The sequence below is a fragment of the Ochotona princeps genome, chromosome 8, assembly GCF_030435755.1.
Source record: "Ochotona princeps isolate mOchPri1 chromosome 8, mOchPri1.hap1, whole genome shotgun sequence".
NCBI lineage: Eukaryota > Metazoa > Chordata > Mammalia > Lagomorpha > Ochotonidae > Ochotona > Ochotona princeps.
In genome coordinates this window covers 63,216,909-63,242,684 of record NC_080839.1, presented here as the reverse complement: position 1 = coordinate 63,242,684, position 25,776 = coordinate 63,216,909, and the positions used below count along the sequence as shown (strand labels likewise).

The 25,776-nt window shown below is 44.8% G+C and overlaps 2 protein-coding genes across 8 annotated transcripts in view; one reads left to right on the top strand and one right to left on the bottom strand.

The window, feature by feature from the left end:
• Positions 1 to 17,365, top strand: part of ZNF512 (zinc finger protein 512) — a 33,723-nt gene extending 16,358 nt beyond the window's left edge. For 4 of the 7 annotated variants that reach the window (XM_058668138.1, XM_004582692.3, XM_058668139.1 and 1 more), the window contains 12 exons: positions 1,693 to 1,874; positions 2,518 to 2,613; positions 2,917 to 3,000; positions 3,945 to 4,069; positions 4,401 to 4,487; positions 4,891 to 4,989; positions 6,238 to 6,405; positions 8,884 to 9,078; positions 11,167 to 11,268; positions 12,096 to 12,158; positions 13,995 to 14,093; positions 16,369 to 17,365. In XM_058668138.1, the coding sequence (XP_058524121.1) occupies positions 1,693 to 1,874; positions 2,518 to 2,613; positions 2,917 to 3,000; positions 3,945 to 4,069; positions 4,401 to 4,487; positions 4,891 to 4,989; positions 6,238 to 6,405; positions 8,884 to 9,078; positions 11,167 to 11,268; positions 12,096 to 12,158; positions 13,995 to 14,093; positions 16,369 to 16,677 (1,609 nt within the window). In that variant the 3' untranslated portion in view covers positions 16,678 to 17,365. Of the gene's footprint in view, positions 1 to 1,689; positions 1,875 to 2,517; positions 2,614 to 2,916; positions 3,001 to 3,944; positions 4,070 to 4,400; positions 4,488 to 4,890; positions 4,990 to 6,237; positions 6,406 to 8,883; positions 9,079 to 11,166; positions 11,269 to 12,095; positions 12,159 to 13,994; positions 14,094 to 16,368 lie in introns of all 7 variants that reach the window. The other 3 variants (XM_058668137.1, XM_058668140.1, XM_058668135.1) reach the window with 1 other exon arrangement.
• A 4,006-nt stretch (positions 17,366 to 21,371) lies between these two features.
• Positions 21,372 to 25,752, bottom strand: CCDC121 (coiled-coil domain containing 121). Its single transcript, XM_004582881.4, has 2 exons — positions 25,255 to 25,752; positions 21,372 to 22,698 (listed from the first exon to the last, which is right to left on the bottom strand). Exons 1-2 carry the CDS (start codon positions 25,587 to 25,589, stop codon positions 21,759 to 21,761), a joined length of 1,275 nt encoding a protein of 424 aa, XP_004582938.2. The 5' UTR covers positions 25,590 to 25,752; the 3' UTR covers positions 21,372 to 21,758.
• Between the last annotated feature and the right edge of the window lie 24 nt (positions 25,753 to 25,776).

Here is a 25,776-nt window from a genome sequence, read left to right as displayed (position 1 = left end):
TCTTTTTTCTTCTTCTTTTTAAAATTATTTTTACTGGGAATGCAGAGACAAGTAGAAAGATCTTCCGTCTGCTGGTTCACTCCTCAACTGGCTGCAACAGCCAAAGCTGAGGCAATCCGAAGCCAGGAGCCAGAAGTTTCTTCCTGGTCTCCCACATGGTGCAGGATCCCAAGACTTTAGACCATCTTCTACTGCTTCCCCAAGCTTTTAGCAGGGAGCTGGATAGGAAGTGGAGCAACCAGGACATGAACCAGCCCCCAGTGCGATCCTGGCACTTGCAAGGGGAGGATTAACAAGTTGAGCCGTTGAGCCAAGCTCAGTTTGTGTTTTCTTCCTCTTTTTTTAAAGATTTATTTATTTTAATTGGAAAGTCAGATATACTGAGAGGAGGAGAGACAGAGAGAGGAAGATCTTCTGGCCATTCATCCGCTCCTCAAGCAGCAGCAATGGCTGGAACTGCACTGATTCGAAGCCAGCAGCCAGGAGCCTCTTCCTGTTCTCCCACCTGGGTGCAGGGTCTCAAAGCTTTGGGATCTCCTGCTTTCCCAGGCCACAAGCAGGGAGCTGGGTGGGGAAGTGGGGCTCGTAGGATTAGAACTGGTACCCATATGGGATCCCAGTGCAATCAAGGCAGCGAGGACTTTAGCCATAAGCTACTGTGCCTGGGCCCAGTTCATGTGTTTTCTTAAGCTGTTTTTTCCAGCACCCTATCTTACAAGCCAACTTCCATGTGTAGTTCTGAGCAGAGTAATATCTACTTCTGAAAGTATTATCTTTGCTCTGGGAACTTTTCTTCTCTACTACAAAACCTTACCTCTCTGCTGCAAAATGTTCTGGACAGCCCACCTCATTTCTTGTCTTTGCCATGGCAACAAGTTGTCTCTTCTCCCTTTGTTTGTTCTGCAATGTGGAGCATGTTCAGTTCAGCAGCCACAGTGATCCTGGTAAACTCTGAATCTAAAGCAAATATGTAGCTGGAAATTGGAAGTGCTGGGGATCCTGCTTTACTGCATCTTGAGCCAAGCAGAATGTGTGGTACTTTGTCGTCACTTGGTAATATTTGTTATTTGACACACCCACTGGTCTCAGATGTGGCAGCTTGAACCTAAGGACATACCAGAATTCTCTGACCAGCTTACCTTAGACAAAAGAGCATCCTTCCTCCAGCTGTGAAGTTGAAGTATTTTGTTACTTGGAGAAGACAGGGCGGCAGGGTTAAGGGATGAGGCGAGGGAGAAGGAAGATGGATCGGATTTGTTCCTGCAAACTATTCTTTCTCTCTGTGATCCCAGAGATACCTTTTAGTTACTGTTCCTTTTACAGAGAGATGGGAATGATTGGGCACACTTGGGCACAGATCTACAGACTTCTGAACTGTGGCAGAACACCCTCTTGCTTTGCCTCCTGGCTTTTCTCAGATAAATCTAATAAGGGCTTTGTATCTTGTCTACAAAGTGATCATTTATATGCATTGCTTACTTTTTCAGATTATAATGAAAGAATATTAACCATATGTTGGGATAGATCAGCCACTGTAATTGAGATTACAATCTACTTTCTGTTTTTATATAAGATTTCTTAGTTTTTTACATAGCTAACCAACTTGGTTATCGTCTTGTGGCAGATTGAATAGACCATTTTACTCTCGATTCACATTTGTGCTGTATATCTTTTGTGTTATGTTCGTAGCAGGACTCAGTGCTCCATAAAGGACAACAGTTTCCAGTATACTATCCCTCATGATGACTCCTTAAGTGGCTCTTCATCTGCCTCTTCCTGTGAACCAGTGAGTGATTTTCCAGCCTCATTCCGAAAATCCACTTACTGGATGAAGATGAGAAGGATCAAAGCGGCTGCTGCTTCTCACGTTGAAGGTATCAGTGTCCATCTCATTCCACAAGGGTGTTCTCTAAAGCCGAAAGTAACTGGTCCAAGTGGCTCAAGATGGAATAATTGCCACATGTGCTTCCCTTTGTGATTGTATTTAAAAATTGGAAAGCATTTGGGCAACACATTTAGTGAATTTCTTGAATGAATAAAATTCTGTTGCTCTTTCTCCTCAGGGGTCGTTAGCTTCAGTCTTCCTGTTTCAAAGTCTCTGAACTTCTTTCCAGTTCTTCTGGTTTAGCCTTCTGTTGGAGAATTTAGTGCCAGTGCAATGATTGTTCAGGATAGAATATTCTAGGTGGTCACTATGTCAAAGGTCTTAGGTAGACCTCTCTCTTGAGCTGCTCTGCTTTAGTGTTATCTTCAAGTCAAGATCAGGCTCAAATAAGGCCTATTGTTTAAAGGACCTTTTTATTTGTAGGTTGGGGAACAATCCAAAAGACAGTGGGAAGGTTAAGGCAGCCAGTGAGCCATTGGCAGCTGCTCCCCTGCAAATGTCACAGGGTTCTGGACAGAAAGCCTTGTGCTCCCTGGCTGCCATCTGTGCGTTTGCTATGAATGCTGTTTTAAAGGCAGACCCAAGGTTCATTTACAGAGTGTACCTACTCTCTTTTCCTTACGGTATTTTAGGTTCAGGAGCTGTAGCAGCCAAAGGGAAAAGGAAACCCAGGCAGGAGGAAGATGACGACTATCGGGAGTTTCCGCAGAAGAAGCATAAGCTTTATGGTAAGGGAGTAACTTTGCTGTTTCTTTTTGCCAGTGGGAGACTGGGTTTTATTCTTGGATGATGAAGAGGAAAGAGGCTTCAGGGAGAGCCCTTGAAAGGCTGCAGAGCCCTCAGGACCTGGAGGAGGCAGAAAATGGCCTCCTTTCCACCCTGTTTCACACTGTGAACATTCACGACTCACAGGAGTTGGTGCAGGGAGTGGGGTAGCAGGTATTGAGGAAAAGGGGAGGAAGGAGATTGTGGCTCTAGAGTGGGGTTATCAGAGGTTATCTCTTGGGCTTCAAGTTTCTGTCTTGAACTAGGGAGGAAGCAGCGGCCAAAAACTCAGCCTACTCCCAAACCGCAGCCTCGTCGCATTCGGAAGGAGCCGCCAGTTTACGCAGCAGGTATGCTCTTTGCCGGACACACTCGCTGGGATGTCATTCTCCTGCTGGGACTGGCTGTTGCCTCGAAGGAATGGAGTCCTAGAGAATTTCTTCAAGGAGGCCTGAGTTTAGAGGTCAGGCAGACATTTATTTTAATTTTGGCTCTTTGTTAACTTTCTGGCCTGCCTCAATTTTTTAAATTTTTGTTAGTGTCCATTTTCCTGCCTATACGTAGGGATAACAGAGGCAAGCAGAGTTGTGGGGAAAATTAAGTGAGATAAAAAACTTTTAGCATGGTGTTACATAGTTAAGAAACATTTAGCAAACTGGCTATTATATATCCCGTTGTTACATGCTGCTGTAAAAAGTGCTGTCCTTTTTTCTTTTCTTTCTTTCTTTTTTTTTGCGGGGGGGGGGGGGGAAGAGTTATAATATAGAAAGAAAAAGAAACAAAGAGAGAGAGAGATCTTTATCCACTGGCTCACTCCCTAAATGGTCCCAGTAGTGGATCTGGGCTAGTCTAAAACCAGAAGCCAGGAATAACTTCTGAGTCTCCCTTGTAGGTACAGAGGCCCAAGCACTTGGGCCACCTTTTGCTGCCTTCCCAGGCACATTAGCAGGGAGCTGGATCAGAAGTAGAGCAACTGGAACTTGAACTAGTGCCTATATGGGATGCTGGCGCTGCAGGTAGAGCTTACCTTGCTATGCTAGAGTGTCCTTCCCTGGCCAGTTCTTTGTAACTACTGGACTTTGGAATGGTTCTGCAGAGGAAATGAGTGGGAATTTCAGAAATATCTGAGGGGGAAAAAAAAACACTTTTAGAAGTTACCCACAGTAAAATCTCTTCATTATTGCTTACCAGATAAGGGTAAACCTTTTCTCTGATCCTTTTAAAGTTGTAGGATTATACTTTTGTTCTTGGAGGATGCTGCAGATGACTGAGTGTTCCCTTCTCTCCTTTGTAGGCAGTTTGGAAGAGCAGTGGTACTTGGAAATTGTGGATAAAGGCAGCGTTTCTTGTCCTACCTGCCAGGCAGTTGGGAGGAAGACTATAGAGGGTTTAAAGAAACACATGGAGAACTGTAAACAGGTTAGATGTTTTGGGGCATTTCACATCCATGTTCTGTTGGGTTATAGTGGGTAAATGGCAGCATGGTGCTATAGGGAAATAGGCTTGGATCTGAAAGTCTCAGGCATGAATTCTCACTTTGCCTCCCACTATCTGTGACGTTGAATTTTCTGTGTTGGACTTTAGTGTCCTCATTTGAGAAACGGTGAGGAAAGATGTAATGATCTGTGTAGTCCATGGGTTGATAGAGAAGTGATACATGCTGAGTGCCTAGGCCATTCCTTGGCGGCTGTGGGTATTCTGCTTCTCTCATATATGGCCCGACCTTGAGCAGAATGTTGCTTTCTTTTAGGAGATGTTTACTTGTCATCATTGTGGGAAACAGCTACGTTCGCTGGCAGGGATGAAGTATCACGTCATGGCAAATCATAATAGCTTGGTGAGAATATCTTTTGTTGTTTATGAGCCTTTGTGGTGTTGGGTGTCTGTTTAGGTGAGTATGATAGCTTGGTGCACATGGCTTAGGCTCTGGGACGTTGGGCCGATGTGAGTAAAAAGATCCTTTTGATAGAAGAGCTACACCATGAAACCTTTGTGGTGGATCCATAGGTTTTGTTAGTCCCAAAGGTTTATATCCTGGGAAGTGGAAGCTGAAAACTCTTACTTCCATTGTTTTCACTGTTGCCTGTCCTAGAGAAATTGAGGAGAGCCAACAGCCAGCTGCCTTGAACTTTCTTGGGCATCAGCTAAACTGTTAGTGTAATCCTTAATTCTCCATGATTTCTTCCCAGTGTGTCTCTTTTCCATGAATCACCTTCCTGTTTTCTTCTCTTGATTTCTAGCCCATTTTGAAAGCTGGTGATGAAATAGATGAGCCAAGTGAAAGGGAACGGCTCCGAACAGTTCTGAAGAGACTGGGAAAGCTCAGGTGCATGCGTGAGGTAAGAGCCCACATACAGAAGTACAAAATACAGGACAACGTCTTTAGTTTTTCATTTCTCCTTTTTTTCCCTGTGGGAACTACTCCTACTTATATGCTGTCTTAATGGCATAAAAATGGCTCCTGGTTTTTCAGGTATCTCAAATACATTAATGGTTTTTAATTTTATCAACTCCAAAAATTTATTTTTCTTTAGTTCAATGAGGTTTCCTTGCCACATTTTCTTTGGTGTGATGAAGAGGTTCCCAGTAACCTCACTGTTGATGTTGCTGGGTATTTAATAGTGGGGTAGGGCTGGATCACAGACCAAAGAAAAGCCCTTTACACAGGATAGGTGTATAATTGTAGTTAATCAAATGCTAACCACACTGATGGAATATCATACTTAGTCATGGACAGGACAGGCAGGAATAAGAAAGGATTGTGTTAGAGAGGAAACACAATGGGAAATGTTAGAGAGGGTCTTGTGATATCACAAGGTCTTTTTGTATTTTGTGGCAGACTGGAAATTTATATATTACAGAGCCAGCATTGTAGTGCATTAGGTTAAGTCACCACTTTTGATTCTGGCATCCCAAATCAGAGTGTTGATTCGAGTTCCAGCTACTTTGCTTCTAATTCAGCTCCCTGCTCCAGTGTCCATGAGAAAGCAGTGGAAGACGGTCTAAGTGCCCAGGCCCTTGTCACCCTCATGAGAGACTTGGATAGAATTCTATGTTCCTGATTTTGGCTTGTACAAGCCTCAGCTGTTGCCGCCATCTGGGGAGTGACCCAGCAGATGGTTGATCTCTTTCTCTGTCTCTGTCATTCTGCCTTTGAAATAAGTAAGAAAGAAAATCTTAAAAAGAAAGAGATGCTGGCTTTGTGGTATAATGGGTTAAACTGACTGCAACAGCAGCATCCCATATGGGCACTGGTTTGAATGTCAGCTGCTTTACTGAACACTCCAGCTCCCTGCTAATGTGCCTGGGAGGAGGTGACCCGAGAGCTTGTACCCTTCACCCATATGTGAGAGCTGAAGAAAGTTCCAGGTTTCTTGATTGGCCTGGTGCGGCCCTGGCCCTGTTGGCCTTTTAGAGAGCGAGCAGCATGTGGAAGGTCTTGGTCTTTCTCTCTCCCTCTCTCTCCTTTTCTTTCTGTCTGCCTTTCAGATAAATAAAGAGAAGAAAAATCTTTAAAATTTTTTTTTAAAAATTACAGATGAGGTAAAGAGATGTAAGATTCTAAAGGCTTCTTTTTCTGTGTTCAGAGTTGCTCCAGTAGCTTCACCAGCATCATGGGGTATCTATACCATGTCAGAAAATGTGGCAAAGGGGCTGCAGAACTGGAGAAGATGACCCTGAAATGTCACCACTGTGCAAAGCCGTACAGATCGAAGGCTGGCCTGGCATATCACCTGAGGTCAGAGCACGGGCCCGTGAGTACTGCCTGCCTCCTTCCTAGACTGTGTGTGGGGATGCATTCGTGGTGAGTGCTCACCCCTCTGCCAAACCAGGTACTTTTGGTTCCTTGCCTGTATCCTCCTCTCTTTAAAAAAATCCTTCATCACAATAGTTGTACATATTTATGGGCCACTGTGCAGCATTTTGACATGATATCCCCCTCAAATTTTCAAATGCTTTGCTTCTCTTTTCCTTGTTCTTTAGTTGATTTCTCCCTTTTGAATGTTATTAGGTTATGAAAGTCAAAGTTCAAAGTATATCCATGGAGAAGTAAACTCATGTATTTAAAACCAAAAGCTTCACCTTTAGCTAAAAATTTTGTTTGAATCTGTCTAACTGGTTCATCAATTCCATTCCCCACCTCGCCACCCGACTGTATTTTCTAGCCTTCCTGTCCTATTTGTGTGTTGTTTTTTTTTCAATAATCAGGTTTATGAACTATTATGTACATACAGTTGTATTTGCCTTTTCAATGTTCAGTATTGAGTTTTGATACATGTATATGGTCAGGTACTACTACTACCATTAAGACAGAGAAAAGGGTCTGGCACGATAGCCTAATGGCTAAAGTCCTCGCCTTGAACGCCCCGGGGTCCCATATGCATGCCAGTTCTAATCCCGGCAGCCCCACTTCTCATCTAGCTCCCTGCTTGTGGCCTGAGAAAGCAATCGAAGACAACCCGAGGCCTTGGGACCCTGTACCTGCATGAGAGACCAGGAAGAAGCTCCTGGCTTCGGATTGGCTCAGCTCTAGTTGTTGTGACCACTTGGGAAGTGAACCATTGGATGGAAGATCTTTCTGCCTCTCTGCCCCTCCTTCTCTCTGTATATCTGTCTTTCTAATAAAAAATAAATAAATATTGAAAAAAAAAAGGAGAGAAAAATTCTGTCCCTTTTCAAAATGCCTTGTGTTGGCACTTTCACTGTGTGGCAGTGTGTAATCTGCCACCTGTGATGCCAGCATCTCGTGTGAGCACTGGTTGAAGCCTAGCTGCTGTGCTGGTCATCCAGCTCTTTGCTAATACCCCGGAAAAGCAGCAGCAGATGACCCAAGTCCTTGGACCCTGCACTCCTGTGCAAGACCTGAGTGGAGTTCTAGGCTCCACTGTAAATAAGGGCCTGGTTCGGCCCCAGCCCTTGCAGCCATTTGGGGAGTGAACCAGCACATGGAAGATCTCTCTGTCTCTTCCTCTTTCTGTAACTGTCTTCCAAATAAATAGATGAGTCTTTTTCAAAGATCGCTTTGATGTCCTTTGTAGTTAGTTCTTATCACCCCGGCAGCCACTGATCTATTTTTCTGTCCCTATTGCTTTGCTTTGTTTAGGCCATTTGTATCCTTTTGAATCTAGCTTCTGCTACTTAGCATAAAGCATGTGAGATTCACTCATGTGTTGGCATGTGTCACTGATTCCTGTATATTTCTGACCAGGATTCCATTGTATTCGTGCTTCACTTGTGAGTGTCTTCTTCAGTTAAAGGACATTGGAGTTACGCCCAGTTTTTGGCAGTTGTGACTAAAGTTGGTATAAACATTTACGTGAATTTTTTTTTTAAGATTTATTTATTTTTATTGGAAAGGCAGATATCCTAAGAGGAGAGACAGAGAGGAAGATCTTCCATCCGATAGTTCACTTTCCAAGTGGTCGTAACAGCTGGAGCTGAGCCAGTCCGAAGCCAGGAGCCAGGAGCTTCTTCCTGGTTTCCCATGCAGGTGCAGGATCCAAAGACTTTGAGCTATCCTCGGCTGCTTTCCCAGGCTGCAAGCAGGGAGCTGAATGAGAAGCGGGGCTGCCGGGATTAGAATCGGCACCCATATAGGATCCGAGCATGTCCAAGGCGAGGACTTTAGTCATTAGGCTATTGCGCCAGGCCCTTTTCTCTGTTTTGATGGTATAGCAGGGCAAGGACTGTAAGGCAAGGACTGTAAGGCAAGGCAAGGACTGTAGCCGCTAGGCTACCGCGCCAGGCCCTACATAATTTTTTTAAAATGTGAACATAAATTTTAAGTTCTCTTACGTAAATACTTGTATGTGTGGATTTAAAAATTCTTTGTACAAAAATATCCTTTGAAATTTTATTTTCCACAAACTTTTGCAGTGCCTGTTAGCTTCACATCCAGGATCACAAAAATGTTCTCCCATGCTTTCTTTTAGAAAGTATGTGGTTTTATATCATGCATTTATGACTGTGATCTATTTACAGCTAATTTTTTTACTGTATTGTAAATTATGGATTGAGTGTGTTCGAACTTGGCCACTTTTACTACAACAGAACTGCTTTTATCCTGTTACGATGCTTTTCTGTACCAATAATATGTGCATTAATATGATGGCGCTTGATGTTTTTGATCAGGAAGCTTATAAATAGCTCTTTTGATTCTCAGAGCAGCCTTTCATCGGCTGTGCTGAAAGCCTCTTACCAGGCCTGTGTTTTGCTCTGTCTCACTCTTGCAGATCTCCTTCTTTCCAGAATCAGGACAGGCAGAGTGCTTAAAGGACATGAGCCTGGAGCCAAAGAGTGGGGGCCGAGTTCAGAGACGGTCTGCCAAAATTGCAGTGTACCACCTGCAGGAGCTGGCCTCTGCCGAGCTGGCCAAGGAGTGGCCCAAGAGGAAGGTGCTTCAGGATCTGGTACCCGACGATCGGAAGGTGATGTGGTGACCCGTATTGATTGTGAAGCCATTGTGTTTGACATTGTGCTTTACTGTATAAAGAAAGGTAAATTCACTGGAATGTGTGCATGATAAGCGGTATTTGCTGCTTTTTCCTCGGAGATGGATTGTGTTTGATCCAGCTTCAGGTTTGAATTCAAGGAAGGTCCTAGAGGGACGTTGTTATTCTAAAAGTTCGTTACGGTTTCCTCTTCAATTCTGGACCGCTTCCAGAGAGCCCAAATTCCCAGCTTCAGTTTCTGTTGAGTGTGTCCATTTGTTAGTTCATACGTAGTTTCTATTTGGTTAAGTGGTTTCAGTTTGTTTTTATTGTTCTCCGTTTTGTTTCAGAATTAAAGTTGAGAAAAACAGCAGTGTATAAAATAACTAAAAACTTATTTGCTCTAAGTAACTGGGGATGACAAGCCCAGAGAAGGCTTTTTACTTGGCTTTCTCCTTGTTGCTTTAGTCATTCTCTTACATGTTTTCAGACATGCTTCTGAGGGGTGCAGAGCCCATTTGAAAGCCTTTGAGTTACAATAGATCTTACAGGGGAGGAGCATTAATTAAGCAAAGAGGAAGCTGGGTATATGACTCTATGGTAGTCCTGGAAAAGAATTGAGTGGATATAAGACACAAAGACTGAGGTTAGAGTTAAGGACCTATTATTATCCAGGATAGCAACAAGAATTTCAGAGGACTAGGTATGATGGCTCAAAAGCTAAATCCTCGCCTTGTAAGCACCAGGATCCCATATGGGCGCCAGTTCATGTTCCAGCTGCTCCACTTCCCTCCAGCTCACTGCTTGTGGCCTGAGAAAGCAAAAGAGGATGGCCCAAAGCCTTGGAACCTTGTCCTTGCATGGGAGACTGTTCGCTGTCTGGCAGCATGAACTTGGTGCATGGGACTGATAATCATACCTGGATTACTGACCCTCAGTCAACAGCCTAAGTTTGTTAGTAGCATCAGGCTTTTTAGACTGAGGGTCACATAGGATAAGGGAGGAGGGCTTGAGAAATTTACATATAGATTATGCAGTTCCCACACACTTGCCTGGAGATATCTCTGTTTTGTGAGCTAGGCCTATAAATCCAATCAATTGTCCTTCTACAAGAGACCCAGAAGAAGCTGCTGGCTCTTGGCTTTGCATCACCTCAGCTCCAGCCTTTGCTGCCACTTGGGGAGTGAACCAGCAGATAAAGGATCTTTCTGTCTCTCCTCTCTGTAGATCTGCCTTTCCAATAAAAATAAATACATCTTTAAAAATTGAGGGCCCAGCGGCGTGGCTTAGCAGCTAAAGTCCTTGCCTTGAACGCGCTGCGATCCCATATGGGCACCGGTTCTAATCCCAGCAGCTCCACTTCCCATCCAGCTCCCTGCCTGTGGCCTGGGAAAGCAGTCAAGGACGGCCCAAAGCCTTAGGACCCTGTACCTGCGTGGGAGACCCAGAAGAGGATCTGGGCTCCTGGCTTTGGATCAATGCAGCACCGGCCATTGAGGTCACTTGGGGAGTGAATCATCGGACGGAAGATCTTCCTCTCTGTCTCTCCTCTCTGTGTGTCTGACTTTGTAATAAAAATAAAATGCATCTTTGAAAAAAAGTTGAAATTAAAAATAGTGAAAATTGTCATATAATCATTAAGGAAATGCTAGGAATTAAGAGAGGCAGAAAAAAATATTAAAATCATTCAAAAATTCTGTACCACCTAAAAACTGTGTGAGTTAACATATTGGCCTGTATTTGATTCATATTCTTATATTTCTGTTAAATGTATAAATGCTTATTTTACCTTTCAACAAAAAAAATTGCCTTTGTTTACTGCTCTGATTTTCTTCCCTCTAACTGAAGATCATTATATCTGGTCCTTTGCTAAAAGTCAGGTTTTTCTGAGACTAAACAATAGTTGGTCATACATATCCAGTCATTCAGGAACTTTAGAGGATCTTATGTCTTCGGTTTTTTATATATGAAGTTACATTTGTAGATTCCAGAATTATGTAACATGAGAAGTTAGATATGAAACTTTTGTGATATTCTGGTTGGGTGTTGGATTCCTTTAATTATAAAATATTTCTTGTCTTGTAGTTAAAATACACTCGTCCTGGGCTGCCTACCTTCAGCCAGGAAGTGCTGCACAAATGGAAGTCAGATATCAAGAAGTACCATCGTATTCAGTGTCCTAACCAGGTACCCATGTGTTCAGTAATTGTTGGTCTAGCATTTGCTCTTGTTTCAGTGTTTATTCCTTTGTGATGAAAAACCCACATCTTGGTGTCTTAAACCAATCGTTACTTTGTCCACAAGTCCCTGGATCAGTGATTCTTCCAGAGGCCAGCAGGATATTTCTGCTGTGGTATGTGGTGTCAGCTGGGAATACCTCTAGGAGTGCATTCAGCAGAAAGCTCAGCTGGGACTCTCGTTGGCTTCTCTGCAACCTCGCCTGGCAGGGTCCTTGGCTTTGCCTGTGGCCTGTCTTCCGCAGGGTAGCTGGACTCCCAAGCAGCTGACTTGTCCGAGTTCTTCAGCAGAAGCTGCAGGTCTTTTCTGTCAAGGCCGATTTTGTGTAGTGTCTTTTATGGCATTGTATCGATCAAAGGAATCAAAGGGCCAGTGCAGCTTCTGAGGGAGGGCAGGCTGTCCATGGTGGCAGAGGCTTCAGGCCTCTTGACACTACCATGCCCGTGTAAGCAGCACTCTATGGCGAGTGAGTATAAACGGAGACATTGTCACTATTAAAGTAGATTTAAAACTACCTTCCAGTTTTTCTCTTTCCCTTGAGTGCCAGAGATAGTGTGAGAGAAAAGAATCATGTATTTGTAAAAAGCATGTTCACCTTTTCCTTTTTATTGTACCTCTCCTTGACTTGTTTGTGGATTCCTTTTTTGTTCAATTTGTGTAACCATTTGTCTTTTCCCTCCACATATGTGTGGTGGACCAGCGTGAATAACTGGATGGCTTGTGTTGAGCTGGATGCTGTTTGACATCGTGTTCACATTCTCTTTTCTCCTTTTCAGGGTTGTGAGGCTGTCTACAGTAGTGTATCTGGTCTTAAAGCTCACCTGGGCTCTTGCACATTGGTTTGTAACTGTTTAAACTTAATGTTAACATATTCTTCAAAATAGTCTGACATGGAAGAGGATTCAGTTTAGGTGAACAGTTGGTCATCCTGGTTACTGTTGCCTCTGAGGGTGCCTCAGATTTTGGCTGTGTTACTGGGTAGGATGCCAGAATATGTCCAAGAATGCATAAAAGCCAACACAACCTATAAGTCTTTTTTTATGATTTATTTATTTTTATTGGAAAGGCAGATATATAGAGAAGAGGAGAGACAGAGAGGAAGATCTTCCGTCCGTTGATTCACTCCCCAAGCGGCCATCCTCCACTGCTTTCCCAGGCTACAAGCAGGGAGTTGGATTGGAAGTGGAGCTGCCGGGATTAGAACTGGCGCCCATATGGGATCCCTGCACGTGCAAGGTGAGGACTTTAACCACTACGCTATCGTGCCAGGCCCACAACCTGTAAGTCTTACCAGTAGAGAAAGAAAAATCTCTGAGTTCTGAGTCCTTCCCAGGGACTCACCTTCTGCCTGAGGCTCTCCCACTCTGGATCAGCTCAATCTCATTGGGCCTTGCACTTCTGAGAATGAACTTAACATGCATTTTTCTCTCAAGGTTCATGAAGACCCTCTAAACTCATTTGAACTTCCCTGGCCTCTGGGAAGGGGAGGTGGGAAAGGTGCCAGGCTAACAGCCATTCACTTCACTGAATCTTTTCCATGTTGACCTCGCTGTCCTACAACCCACTAGTCAAGGGAATTGCTACCATTTTCAAGTCCCAGTCAGCAATGTCTCCTCACCCAAAATGAGCACCATGGCAACCTCAAGCCTGCCGGGGGGGGGGGTGGAGGAGGGGATGGGGGCGGAGAGAATTGCACAAGGGAGTTAGAGGCATCGAAACATCGGTGCAGACATGCTGAGGAGTTTCTCATCTTGATCCTTAGCCTAGGTGTTACAGATGGTACTCTTTTTTTTTTCCTTAGGTTTATTTATTTTTTTTAGTTGGAAAGTCAGATATACAAAGAGGAGGAGAGACAAAGAGGAGGAGAGACAAAGAGGAGGAGAGACAAAGAGGAAGATCTTCCGTCCGTTGATTCACTCCCCAAGTGGCCGCAATGGCCAGAGCTGAGGCAATCCAAAGTCAGGAGCCAGGAGCTTCCTCCAGGTCTCCCACATGGGTGCAGGGTCCCAAGTCTTTGGGCCGTCCTCAACTGCTTTCCCATGCCACAGGCAGGGAGCTGGATGGGAAGCAGGGCTGCCGGGATTAGAACTGGTGCCCATATGAAATGCCATTGCATGCAAGGGGAGGACTTTAGCCACTAGGCTACCGTGCTGAGCCTGATGGTACTCTTCTAATTCTGGATTTCTGAGGTATGTTTTGCAACAGTGGAGTATAATAGGAACAGTTATACAGTGGTCACTCTGGTGAATTTGGGGAGTCTGGTTTATTTTAGGGAACAAACCAGGAGAACCTGGGAGTGAAAGGAGCATGGGAAATTATAGATTTGTGCTTTCTGACATAATAACAATAGGAGGACTTGGGGCCCTGTTGGAGCTGTGGTGTGTGTTCGGTAAGGACTGCATTAGGATTTGTTTTTTGTTTTGTTTTTGTGTTTGTTTTCTTTCTTTTGTAGGATTTATTTGGATGATTGTTTGTCCAAGCTGGACAAAGTATGAGTGTGTGTGTGTGTGTGTGTGTGTGTGTGTGTGTGTGTATATATATAAGCTGTTTTGAATCTTTTTCTTCCTTAACTTTGATGAAATAGAATCTCTTCTTTTCACTAATGATCTTTACAAGCAGACCAAGTCTGTGTTGATTTTATCAATAATTCTGTTTTCTCTTTCTCTTGGAAATAGGGAAACTTTGTGGCTGGAAAATATAGGTGTCTTCTATGTCAAAAAGAATTTGTGTCAGAGAGTGGTGTCAAGTATCACATCAACTCTGTCCATGCTGAGGTGAGGTCTCTGGTTGCTTACCATGGTTTGCAATCTTGTAGAACCCGTATGTAAGCCATGAGCATTAAGGAAGGAACTGTAAAGAGCAGAGACATTAGCATTAAAAATACTCTAAAAGTATAAGTAATTGTATAAGGGATTTTCTGAAAGTTTATGGAAATTGTGCACTGGTGGGGGTAGACATTGGCCGGCGGTGGCGCCTGTGTCCCATCCTGGAGAGCCTGCGTTCACGTCCCTACTCTGCGTCTGGTCCTGCTTCCCACTACCCTGCACTCTGGAGGCAGCAGGTGAGGGCTGTTAACATGGCCCTCACCATGGGTAGGTGTCTGGGAGGAAAGGAGCAGATGTGGAGGAAAATGTCTCTCTCTTGTGCTGCCTTTCAAGTGAAAACTACCAATAAATAAAACTTTAAAAAGAAAAATTTGTTAATTTATTTTTGAAGATTTATTTTTATTGGAAGATATACAGAGGGGGAGGACAGAGAGGAAGATCTTCTGTCCACTGACTCACTCCCCAAGTGACCACAACAGCCAGGACTGAGCCTATCTGTGGCCAGGAGCCAAGAGCTTCCTCCAGGTCTCGCATGTGGGTGCAGGGTCCCAAGGCTTTGGGTCGTTCTCCACTGCTTTCCCAGGCCGCAAGGAGAGAGCTGGATGGGAAGTGGAGCCACCGGGATTAGAACTAGCACCTCTATGGGATCCCAACATATTCAAGGCAAGGACCTTAGCCATTAGGCTATTGCGCCAGGCCCCAGAAACAACTTTTAATATATTTTTTTTCCTCAAACTGTAAGCTTTATTTATTTTTATTTGAAAGGCAGAGTTACAGAGAGAAAGAGAGAGAATCTCCCATCCATATTCATTCCCCAAATTTCTGCAACAGCTGGGGCTGTGCCAGGCTGAGTCTGAGCTGGGAACTCAGTCCAGGTCTCACCTGTGGCTTTCATGGACCCGGTTATTTGAGCCATCATGCCTGCCTCCCAGGATGTATGTTAGCAGGAAGCTGGAATCAGTTAGAAGTGGAGCTGGGACTCAAACCTAGGGACTCTGAATCAAAAATGGGCTTCCCCAGTGGTGTCTTTTTTTTTTTTTTGAAAATTTTTTTATTATTATTGGAAAGCTGGATATATAGAGAGGAGGAGAGACAGAGGAAGAGCCTCTATCCGATGTTTTCACTCCCCAAGTGAGCCGCAATGGGCCGGTGTGCGCCGATGGTCTCCCACGCGGTGCAGGGTCCCAAATCTTTGGGTTGTCCTCGACTGCCTTCCCAGGCCACAAGCAGGGAGCTGGATGGGAAGTGGAGCTGCCGGGGTTAGAACCGGTGCCCATATGGGATCGCAGCGCGTTCAAGGCGAGGACTTTAGCCGCTAGGCCACGCCGCCGGGGCCCCCCCCCCAGTGGTGTCTTAAGCGCTACTCCAAATCCCTGCCCCCAGTAACTTTTTTTTAAAATACATTTAAAATTGGGGATATAAGAATAGACTGTGTTAAATAATGGTATGCATGTTGACATTCCCACATTTGATCACCCACGTGTGATCATCGTACTGTAGTTGTTAGAACACCTTGTCCTTAGGCAGGTGCATGCTATTTAAGCATGTACTATGCAATGTCATGATGGGTGCAGGCTGCCTGCAAATGGTTCAACCCAGAGAAAAGGAAAGAAGAAAAGAATGAAGAAAAGAGATTAGTATTGTAAATCCAAATGTTCACTGTGGTTTTGTGAACTCTCTCACTTTACAACTTATCTGAAGGTTTTTTTAAAAAAAAAAACATGTCATTTATCATAATTGTCCACATTCTGGAGCCTTCTGATTACAGCCTATGATAGTGTTGCTCTATCCTTGCTATGTCCTTTAAATTCAAGTGAATCAAGTATTCAAGAAGTACTTCTTGACTTTCCTGTTCTCTCCCTTTAACTTAAAATTGAGTGCTAAAGAAGCTGAATCATTTGCCTGTGATTTTCACCCAGGGGATCTGGCAGCAGCATTCACGTTCCTCACCCCTACAGTACTGTGAAATGGAAAGTCTCATGTGGCTTATGTAGATCACTTTAGTAAATGATCGACACTCACTCCTGTCAAAAACAGCATTAACTTTTAAGAACTGCTCTATGTTGAGTTTTTCTGGTAAAAAACACAAATTCTAAGGTATTGTTCCATGTATTTTTGTGTATTCTGGCCTGGATTGTCCTTTATCCTAAAAGCTTCTGCCTCTGCCCTTGCTCTATGCTCTTGATATTTGTGACCTGATGATGTCTCGATGTTGCCTCTCTAGGATTGGTTTGTTGTAAACCCAACTACAACCAAAAGCTTTGAGAAGCTGATGAAGATAAAACAGCGGCAGCAAGAGGAGGAAAAGCGGAGGCAACAGCAGCGGAGCCGAAGGTCTCTGAGAAGGCGGCCGCAGCCTGGCCCTGAGCTTCCTGACCCCGAGCTGAGTGTTAGAGTAGGAAAGGATCAGAGGAGGAGCAATGAGGACCTGGCAGTGTCGGCCTCCTGTAAGGAGCCAGAGCAGGAGCCAGTGGCAGCCCAGTTCCAGAAGGCCAAGGTCCCAAAGACTAATCACAAACGAGGAAGGAAATAGGCATAGAGTGAATGCCCTCCCAGGAGAGTGGATGGGATGCTGCTGCCCCAGGACCTGTGTGGGGAGAGCTGAGTCGGGGGGCTGTGGGAAGATGCTTCCAGCTCTCTGTGTAAGGCTGGTACTTTCTCAGCTCCTTCCTCCTGTGTAAATTTCATTGTCTTCCCTACTTCTTCGCTTTTCCTTCCCTCCTGTTTAGTAGGCTTTTCTGCTATTCCTTGTTGGAGTCCTCTTTGTTTTTCTCTTCCCTTGCCCAAAGAGCTGCTTCTTAAGGCCAAGTATAGGCCTCTCTTGCCCTGTACAAGACTAAGAAACTTGTTTTGTTGTCTTTTCCTTCCTGGGGTATAGAATGTTCTTGAAAGATCCATTGATTTAGTAGCTGCTCCATTGTCTAGGTTAAAAAACAACTCGAGCTCATTTTTAAAACCATAACTGATTTGTCATTTTGTGTTTGTGGTACAGTATGCCTAGAAGCTAGAACTGTTGACCTTGTCTCCTTGGAAACAGACTTTACAGAGGCTGTTTGAATTCACTGTGGTTTTAGGATTGAAAATAAGAAAATGGATATAGGAGCTAGGACCTCTCTACACTAGCTAAACTGGGACATGACAAGCAGCATTAGGAGTGTCCTCAGAATTAAAATGGCTAGAAAGAAAAATTAGAAGCAGCAATAACTACTACCCCAACTTTACTGTTGCTCTTTTCAGTGCCCTCCAAAGCTTGCTTTTGCCACCTTGGCTTTATGGATTGAGAAATACATTACCCTGAAGTGTTGACACAGTGCTCCTGGTGATGCTACTGAGGTTGGAAATGAAGGTGTGTGTTCCTTCTCTCCTGGACTTGACTTCACTTGTTCATCTGCACCCCACACCAAGTCCTTACTGATCCCTTTAGCCAACCTCTGTCTGAATTTTCTGAGTATGTTGTCCTTCTGTGCTTTTATATATGGAGTTCTGTCCTCTTTATGTCCTAAGACTATGGTACCAGCGCAGCTACTGTCCTGCAGCTGGAAAGAAGGATTCTCTCTGTACCTCACGCCTGCTCATGTTGCCCGGGCTATTTGTGCATTAGGGTGGCTTTCTCTAGAGCATTGGTTAGAGCAGCTTTGTTGTCGTGTTTCTGGATTTTCTTCCCCTTTTACGTAAACAATAGGTCTTACGTATCCTTGCCTATTTTGTGGCATATGCTGTATAAAAACAAGAACCCTGATGCAGACAAGTACGACCTTTCCAAGTTCTGAAAGGCTATTACCACTCTGACTCTCTGTTCTCTGTGCTCCTCCAAATAGCTTTAAAATGTGGGCTTTTGTGAAGACCACTTTCAAACAAGGGAGCATTCAGACTTGAATTGGATACTGCCAGAATAGGTCATATTGAAACAAGTGAAGGAAATGGTGTATCTGCGCTACACCATTTAAAGTTACCCCTTAAAGCCCTTTCAGTCGATGAAGGTTGTCAGGGAGGAAAGATGAAGAAGCTATGTTTATTTCTGGTGAGTAAGACTTGGGGAATGTTTGGCAATGACAAAAGAAATAAATGACACTTGTTAGAATCCTGTCTGCAGTTGTTCTTTGACTCCTGGTGACACTTGCTGGGGGTAGAAGCTGGGAAGCGATGGGGAGGAGCTCAGACTCCGTTCCAAAGACAGTTGTTCAGTAATCTTTTTTGCCCTTGAAATCTGCCATCCGAGAATTAAATCAATCAGTATGGGAAACTTGCCCAGGCTCTTTCAGGATCCTTTCTCCTTTCTAAGGTCAGAGATCATCAGAACTCAACATGGATCGCACTGAGACAAACTGTTTTTTAAAAATTAAAAAAAAAAATTGACTAACATATGAAGTCCGACAGTATCAGCTCTATGTAGGTTGTGGAGCAAAGCAGTTTGGCAGTATCTGCTGTAATCGATACACTCCCCCATCTTCGGTGTATACAGAGACCCTCCCTTTGCCCAGGTTCATCAAGAGCTGTAAGCAAGGATGTTTATTACAGCACAGGTAACGGTAGATACTGCAGGTGTTCATGAAGGACTCCCAGCCATCTACCAAAATCTGCTGCCTTCCAGAGTTAAAGGAAAGGAGGACACATGGCTAGACTATGTTTCCCAGTTGTACCCCTAATTCCTCTCCTCTACGGCGAAGAACTAGTCAGCCAACATCCTTCCCATGGAATGTGAGCATGATGGGTGCTGCTTGCCGGATGGAGCTGTTAAGGATGAGAGTACACCTCTTTGCTTTTGTTTCCCGTCCTTTGGCTAGATGCCAGGAAGATGGGACTCAGAGGGATTGGAGGTCATCAAATGAAAGATTGCTACATGCCATCATGAAGAAGAGCCACTTCCCAACCAGTAAGCAGGAAATAAAGCTCTAGGAGCTTGCATTATGGCACATGAAGTTAAACCACTGCCTGCAATGCTCGTATCCTATAAAAACATGGATTTGGGTCCAAGCTGCTCCTCTGATCCAGCTCCCTGCTAATGCATTAGGGCAAGCAGCAGAGGATGGCCCACTGCTTTGGACCCCTGCTGCATGGTGTGGGAAACCAAGGTGAAGCTCGTGGCTATTCCTGCCTTTTAGGGAGTGAACCAGTGCATGGAAGATCTCTGTCTCCATTTCTGTAACTGCTTTTCACTATAGGATGAAGAAAAATACAAGGTTAAGATGACACAAGAAAGGTTCCTTATAGAAGGAGTTACACAATAATAAATAAATTCATGGGTCCAACATGGTGGCCTAGCAGCTAAAGTCCTCACTTTGCATGCGCTGGGATCCCATTATGTGCACCGGTTCTAATCCCAGTGGCCTCACTTTCATCCAGATCCCTGCTTATGGCCTTGGAAAGCAGTCGAGGATGGCCCAAAGCCTTGGGACCCTGCACCCGCATGGGAGACTTGGAGGAGGCTCTGGGTTCCTGGGTTTGGATCGGCTCAGCTCTTGCCGTTGTGACTGCTTGGGAGTAAATAATCAGATGAAACATCTTCCTCTCTGTTTCTCCTCCTCTCTGTATATCCAACTTTCCAATAAAATAAAATAAACATTAAAAAAAAAATACGGAAAAAGAGAAAATGTGGAAGCAATGGTCTTACCCACTTTCTTTTAGCCCTTACCCTTTTGTGCCTTAATCAACTATGTAAAGATTATCAAAATAAAATAATTTTAAAAAAATTCAGCTCAAGTCCATGTGGACCCCTAGAAACACTATCCGAAGTCTGATATCTAACAGCCCTATACAGATCTTTATGTCCATACACACATCTAGCAACAAGGTGTCATTTTATATAAGTGGGACACCTGATGTATTCTTTAACTTGCTTTGCCCACACTTTGAGATGATTTATTTGTAAGAAGCCCCAAGTAATTTTACAGCTTTTACAGTATTTCATAATTCTAGCTGTATCTCATAATGGACAATCAGGTTGTGGACTGGAATAGGCTAAGAAAAAAGACCCAAGGACGTATAATGGCTAAAGTTGCTACATATTTAACAAAAATTGTTAAAAAGCACATTGAGAGGATCCTAAGTCATGTTAAGTGAGTTGATTTTACATGTAAATAAAGCATCAATAAATAAAAATGAAAATTGAGGAAACTGAAGTTCTCCATCACTGAGAATTTCTGGAAAATAAAATTAGTTGTATTTTCCCAAAGAAGAGTAATGTTAAATATGGGTTTATATTATGTTTGGATTCAACATTTAAATAAGTTATGGGTTCCCATCCAGCTCCCTGCTTGTGGCCTGGGAAAGCAGTCGAGGATGGCCCAAATCCTTGGGACCCTGCACACATGTGGGAGACCTGGAGGAAGTTCCTGGCTCCTGGCTCCGGATCAGCATAGCACCGGCTGTTGTGCTCACTTGGGGAGTAAATCATCGGACGGAAGATCTTCCTCTCTATTTCTCCTCCTCTCTGTATATCTGACTTTGTAATAAAGATAAATAAATCTTAAAAAAAATAGAGAATAAGTTATGGGGCATACCTCACTTTGTCATAAAACATTAAAAAAAAGCTAACTGCCCTAAAAGTCTATATAAATTTCTATTAAGTGGACCTAAATGGATGCTGCACACTGCCACAGGAACTTGGTGTACTATAGATTGCACCTGCGATAAATGGATGACCTCAAATGGCAACAGTTGTCGTTTTAAGCATTTTCCCTATGATCTTTAAATTTAGAATGTTGATGAGGAAACAGGTGGCACAAGATTCTTCACTCGGGCTTGGCAGCATGGCCTAGTGGCTAAGGTCCTCACTTTGATCCCATATGGCCGCTGGTTCTAATCCCGGCAGCTCCGCTTCCTCTCTATCTCTCCTCCTCTCAGTATATCTGACTTTGTAATGAAAATAAAATAAATCTTTTAAAAAAATTCTAAAAAAAAAAAGATTCTTCAGTCTGGGAAAAAAAAAAGATTCTTAAGTCCAAATATTTTTGATAAGTTTTCCTGAAACAAGCAGAGGCATCCAATCACCTGTTTCAGCTAAAAAGATTTTTTCAAAGAAAATAGTTTGGTTAAGAGGCAATTTAATAGATGTCCCCATGCAACTCCTCATATAGGTTCCATTTAGTCACAGTTAAGCTGGAAAGCTCTACCTAGCAGTTAGTGAGCTTGCTGTTACCAGGTAACTTTTTCATGCATGAGACACTGGTAAAAGGAGCTGTCTGACCACTGGCACTAACTTTTAAAAAGAACTTTAAACTTTACTTTTTCTGCTAAGTTAGCCAAAAGGAATACAAATGAGCTGATCTTTGCTTATAGAGCAGAAAGAACTGTCCAATCTGATATTCTGTCTTTCCTGGTATTTTATCTATAAAGAAATCTAAATTGGCCAGGTGAATCTAAACAATTGTTTTGCATTCACTTCCTCAAGTTGGTGTTTCTGGAGTAGTTTAATGTGTGGGTGTTTGGCAGATGGTGATGTAAGTTAGGTTAATTGGGAGTTTGTGGAATGTCTTTTATCAACATAAGGAAATTTTATGAAGAATTAGTTAAAGGAAGCAGGTCACTTCACAAGATTGCTAGGAAAAAGCACCGGATCTTTTGTAGCAACACTTCAGCTCTGTCATTACAGTGTGAATTCAGCAGCGTTCCCTATTAGGAACTGCAAGAACTGCTGTGGGCTTTTCCTTGACTCGGTGCAGTCTGGGGGGCACCCTGGCCTTGAGGGCATCCACTCCGCCTTTTCTGCAGCTGTTGCCTGCCACGCAGCAAGCTCTGCACAAACCACTGTCCCTGCTCCAGCTGCCGCTTCTGGTTTTCTAACCGGCTGTGCCTCGCCTCCAGTTTCCAGGATTGCTGCTTCAGCTGCCGGCATTCCTGGAGTAAGCACTGGTTCTCCATGTGCACGCCCTGGCAGAACTTTAAATGGGACCGCTTTGCTGCTGATCTCAAGGCCTGGGCCTTCTCCTGACGCTCCTTCCTCTGTGTCTTATCCAAGAGCCTCGCATCGGGCTCATTCAGTTGTTCCTCTAACAAGGCCTTTTCTTTGAGGAACTGAGCATGTCTCTCGGTGGCGCTCTGGGCTTCGATTCTGCTCTGCTCCTCCTGTAGTTTCTGGATCTGCAGGTCCTGTTTCTCCTTCAAGAGTGAAACATCTTTCAGCTCTTGTAGCTGCTGCTTCAGGGAGGCTTGTGCTTTTCTCTTCTGCAGGAGCTCAGCTTTCAGCCCCGACAGCTTCTTGGCATATTTGGAGGCTAATCTTTGTCTCCGCCTCTTGACTGCCCCACTTTCTTGGATGTACTCTGTCCACAGCTTCGTGGGTTCCTTGGCCAATTCTTCAGTCTTGTGGGTCAGGTATTCCAGAAAGAACGTGTTTTCAGCCTGGAAGTACAGCTTTTCCCTGTGCAGCTGCCGGGTGTCTTGCAGTAGGATCTGCTGCTGGGTCCGAGCTTCTTTGATTTGCGTGTCCAGCTCCCTCACCCTTGCCATTCTTTTCCGGATTCGATTTTCTACATTAGTTCGCTTGTGAGGCTGTAGAAGACTGTTTATTAAACTGAGATAGGACAAAGGGGGACTTTGGGGACATTCAGGAAACCTGTAGGAAGAACAAAGGAAACATTCCTCTAATCAGTTTTTTTGTGAAAATTTAATTTATATATTTTTAAATATTTATTTGTATTGGAAAGGTAGATTTACATAGAGAAGGAGAGACAGAGGGAAAGATCTTCAGTCTGCTGGCTCAGTTCCCAAGCGTCCACAACAGCCAAAGCTGAGCCGATCCAAAGTCAGGAGCCGGGAGTTTCTTTTGGATCTCTTATGGAGGTACAGTGTCTCAAGGACTTGGATCATCATCCACTGCTTTCAGGCCATAAGCAGGGAGCTGGATAGGAAGTGCAGCACTCAAGAAACAAACCAGCATCCATAAGGGATCCCAGTGTTTACAAGGTGAGGATTTAGCCACTGAGACAATGAACTGGGCCCTTAATTCATAATTTAAAAAAAATCCACAATTGGAGCCTGGCACAATAGCCTACAGCTAAAGTCCTCATCTTGCACGCACTGGTATCCCATATGGGCGCTGCTTCTAATCCCAGTAGTCCTGCTTCCCATCCAGCTCCGTGTCTGTGGCTTGGGAATGCAGTCGAGGATGGCCCAAAGCCTTGGGACCCTGCACCCACGTGGGAGACCTGGGAGAGGCTCTGGACTTCTGGCTTCGAATTGGCTCAGCTCCAGCCGTTGTGGCTACTTGGGGAGTGAATCATCGGACGGAAGAGCTTCCTTTCTGTTTCTTCTCCTCTCTGTATATCTGACTGTTCAATATAAATAAATTTTTTATAAATCCACAGTTGTCCTTAATTCATCCAATGAAGTATTTTTAAAAAATGATTATTAGGTGGCAATAGCCTAGCGGCTAATGTCCTCACCTTGTACATGTCAGGATCCCATATGGGCACCGATTTTAATTCTGGCAGCCCTGCTTCCCATCCAGTTCCCTGCTTGTGGCCTGGGAAAGCAATTAAGAACAGCCCAAAGCCTTGGTACCCTGCACCCGCTAGGAGACCCAGAGGAAGCTCCTGGCTTCAGATCAGCTCAACATGGGCCATTGCGGCCACTTAGGGAGTGAATCATCAGATGGAAGATCTTCCTCTCTGTATATCTGACTTTCCAATAAAAATAAATAAACCTTTAATAAATAAAGATTATTTACTTGTTTGAAAGGCAATACATTTCCCAACATCTGGTTCATCTTCCAAATGCCTGCAACTGGGCTGGACCAGGAGCCAGGAATTCCCGACTGGGTTGCCCAACTGGGTCGCAGGGACCTGTAAGGAGTGACTCAAGCATTGGCCATGAAGACTCCCGCCATTTTGGACTTGGCACCATTTAAAACATCTGCTTCCCCTAGGTCTCAGCTTCCTTAAGATTCATGCATAGTCCCTTTAGGTTCAAATTTGATTATCTGCCAATCTGTGGTAATCTCATAGCCTTGTTCCCACCAATCTGCCACAACCTCATGGTACTGTACCTGGTGGTCCTATCCACCAGTCCGTCGCTGGCCAGCCCGTGGTGCTACCCACCAATTCCTCACAGCCCCATGATGCCTCCCCCAGCCATAAAGGAAATCTCCTCGTGCGTGCCACGCTGGTTCTTCTTGTTCTCCTCTTCTCTCCCCCTTCTCTTTCAGTCCCCTCTTGCCAATATGGCAGAAGACACCTCTCTCCCTCTTTGCTTCTGCTGCCGTTCCCGCTGCCATCTTCCCTGCTGAAATAAAATTTGCATGGCTCACCACATCTGGTATTTTGGCTTGTGGCGGCAAACTGTCAAGAGCTTATACTGAGGGCCCGGTGGCGTGGCCTAGCCTCTCCTTGAATGCGTCAGGATCCCATATGGGTGCCGGTTCTAATCCCGGCAGCTCCACTTCCCATCCAGCTCCCTGCTTGTGGCCTGGAAAAGCAGTCAAGAATGGCCCAAAGCTTTGGGACCCTGCATCCGTGTGGGAGACCCAGAAGTTCCTGGTTCCCGGCTTTGGATCGGCGCAGCACCGGCCATTGCGGCTCACTTGGGGAGTGAATCATTGGACGGAAGATCTTCCTCTCTGTCTCTCCTCCTCTCTGTAATAAAAAAAAAAAAAAAGCTTATACCGAAAAGAAGGCCTAGCAGGACCCAGGCACCGGGGCCAGCAGCGGCTGCTCACTAGGTACATGGTACATTAGACAGAAAGTGGATGCTGAACTTGATCCCAGGCACTGAGACAGGGAATCGCCAGTGTCCCAAGTGCTAGCTCAACCAGCGGTGCATGCACCCACAATGCTCACACAGCAAACTATTTTTAAGACCTGTCATATTCCAAACACTCTGCAAGGCTTGGAAAATACAATCAGAGGTGAAAATGACTGGTGTGACCTGACAATTCGTAACAGACAAGCACTACAGCCCCAGGACGAATTTTCTGTCAACCAGCTGCAGAGAGTTAGATTCATGATGTCATCATAAGTGGCAGAACCTGAGTGTGAAACTCGGATCTTAGGAAGCAGCTCCAAGGCTGCAGAAGAAAAAGGCTGGATGATGGGGAGTACGAATATTTTTCCAGCTCTTTCAGCATCCGCCTGGGGACTTGCCGGGCTCAGGGAAGCTGTACTTTGGCACTCACAGGCTCCTGGAGTCCAGCCTTTTATTGCAACCGCGCAGCTCACGGACGGTGATGGCCGAGGAGCGGGCGCTCACATTAGGAGTTGTGAATGTCGAAAGCTCTTGGAGTTGGTCGGTTTGGGGCTCCACTGGTCTCCGCATTGCCCAGCAACTCCAGGCATCCCATTTAGTTCCAGGTCTGGCCAGTCCAGCCCGGAGCTGTTTAATCTCCTCAGGTGCAAAACAGGTTCTAGAGGGTAGGGGCCTAGCGTCTTCCGTCCTTGTTTTCTGGGATTCCAAAAAGAGACGCACGCCCCTCTTTTTCGGGTTGTGGGGGCTTGGCCCTTGGGATCCCATCTTGTCTCCCGTGTCCCTCCCCGGGTTGCCAGGGACAGTCAGTGCTGCTTCTCTCTCTTCCCAGCGTCTCTGGCTTCCATCCCAACCGTCAGGAGCCGGCCTCCAGCCTGGGACCAGCTGCCCCAGGTGGCCGTCGAGTCTCGGCGGCGTAGGACTCTATCCTCCCGCGCAATCTAGAACGTCGCAA

Excerpts from the sequence above, each read along its gene's own strand:
- CCDC121 (XM_004582881.4), bottom strand. The coding sequence starts at position 25,589 with ATGGGATCCCAAGGGCCAAGCCCCCACAACCCGAAAAAGAGGGGCGTG. Across the intron at positions 22,699-25,254 it reads AGGCTGGACTCCAGGAGCCT|GTTTCCTGAATGTCCCCAAA; the intron begins GTGAGTGCCAAA and ends TTCTTCCTACAG.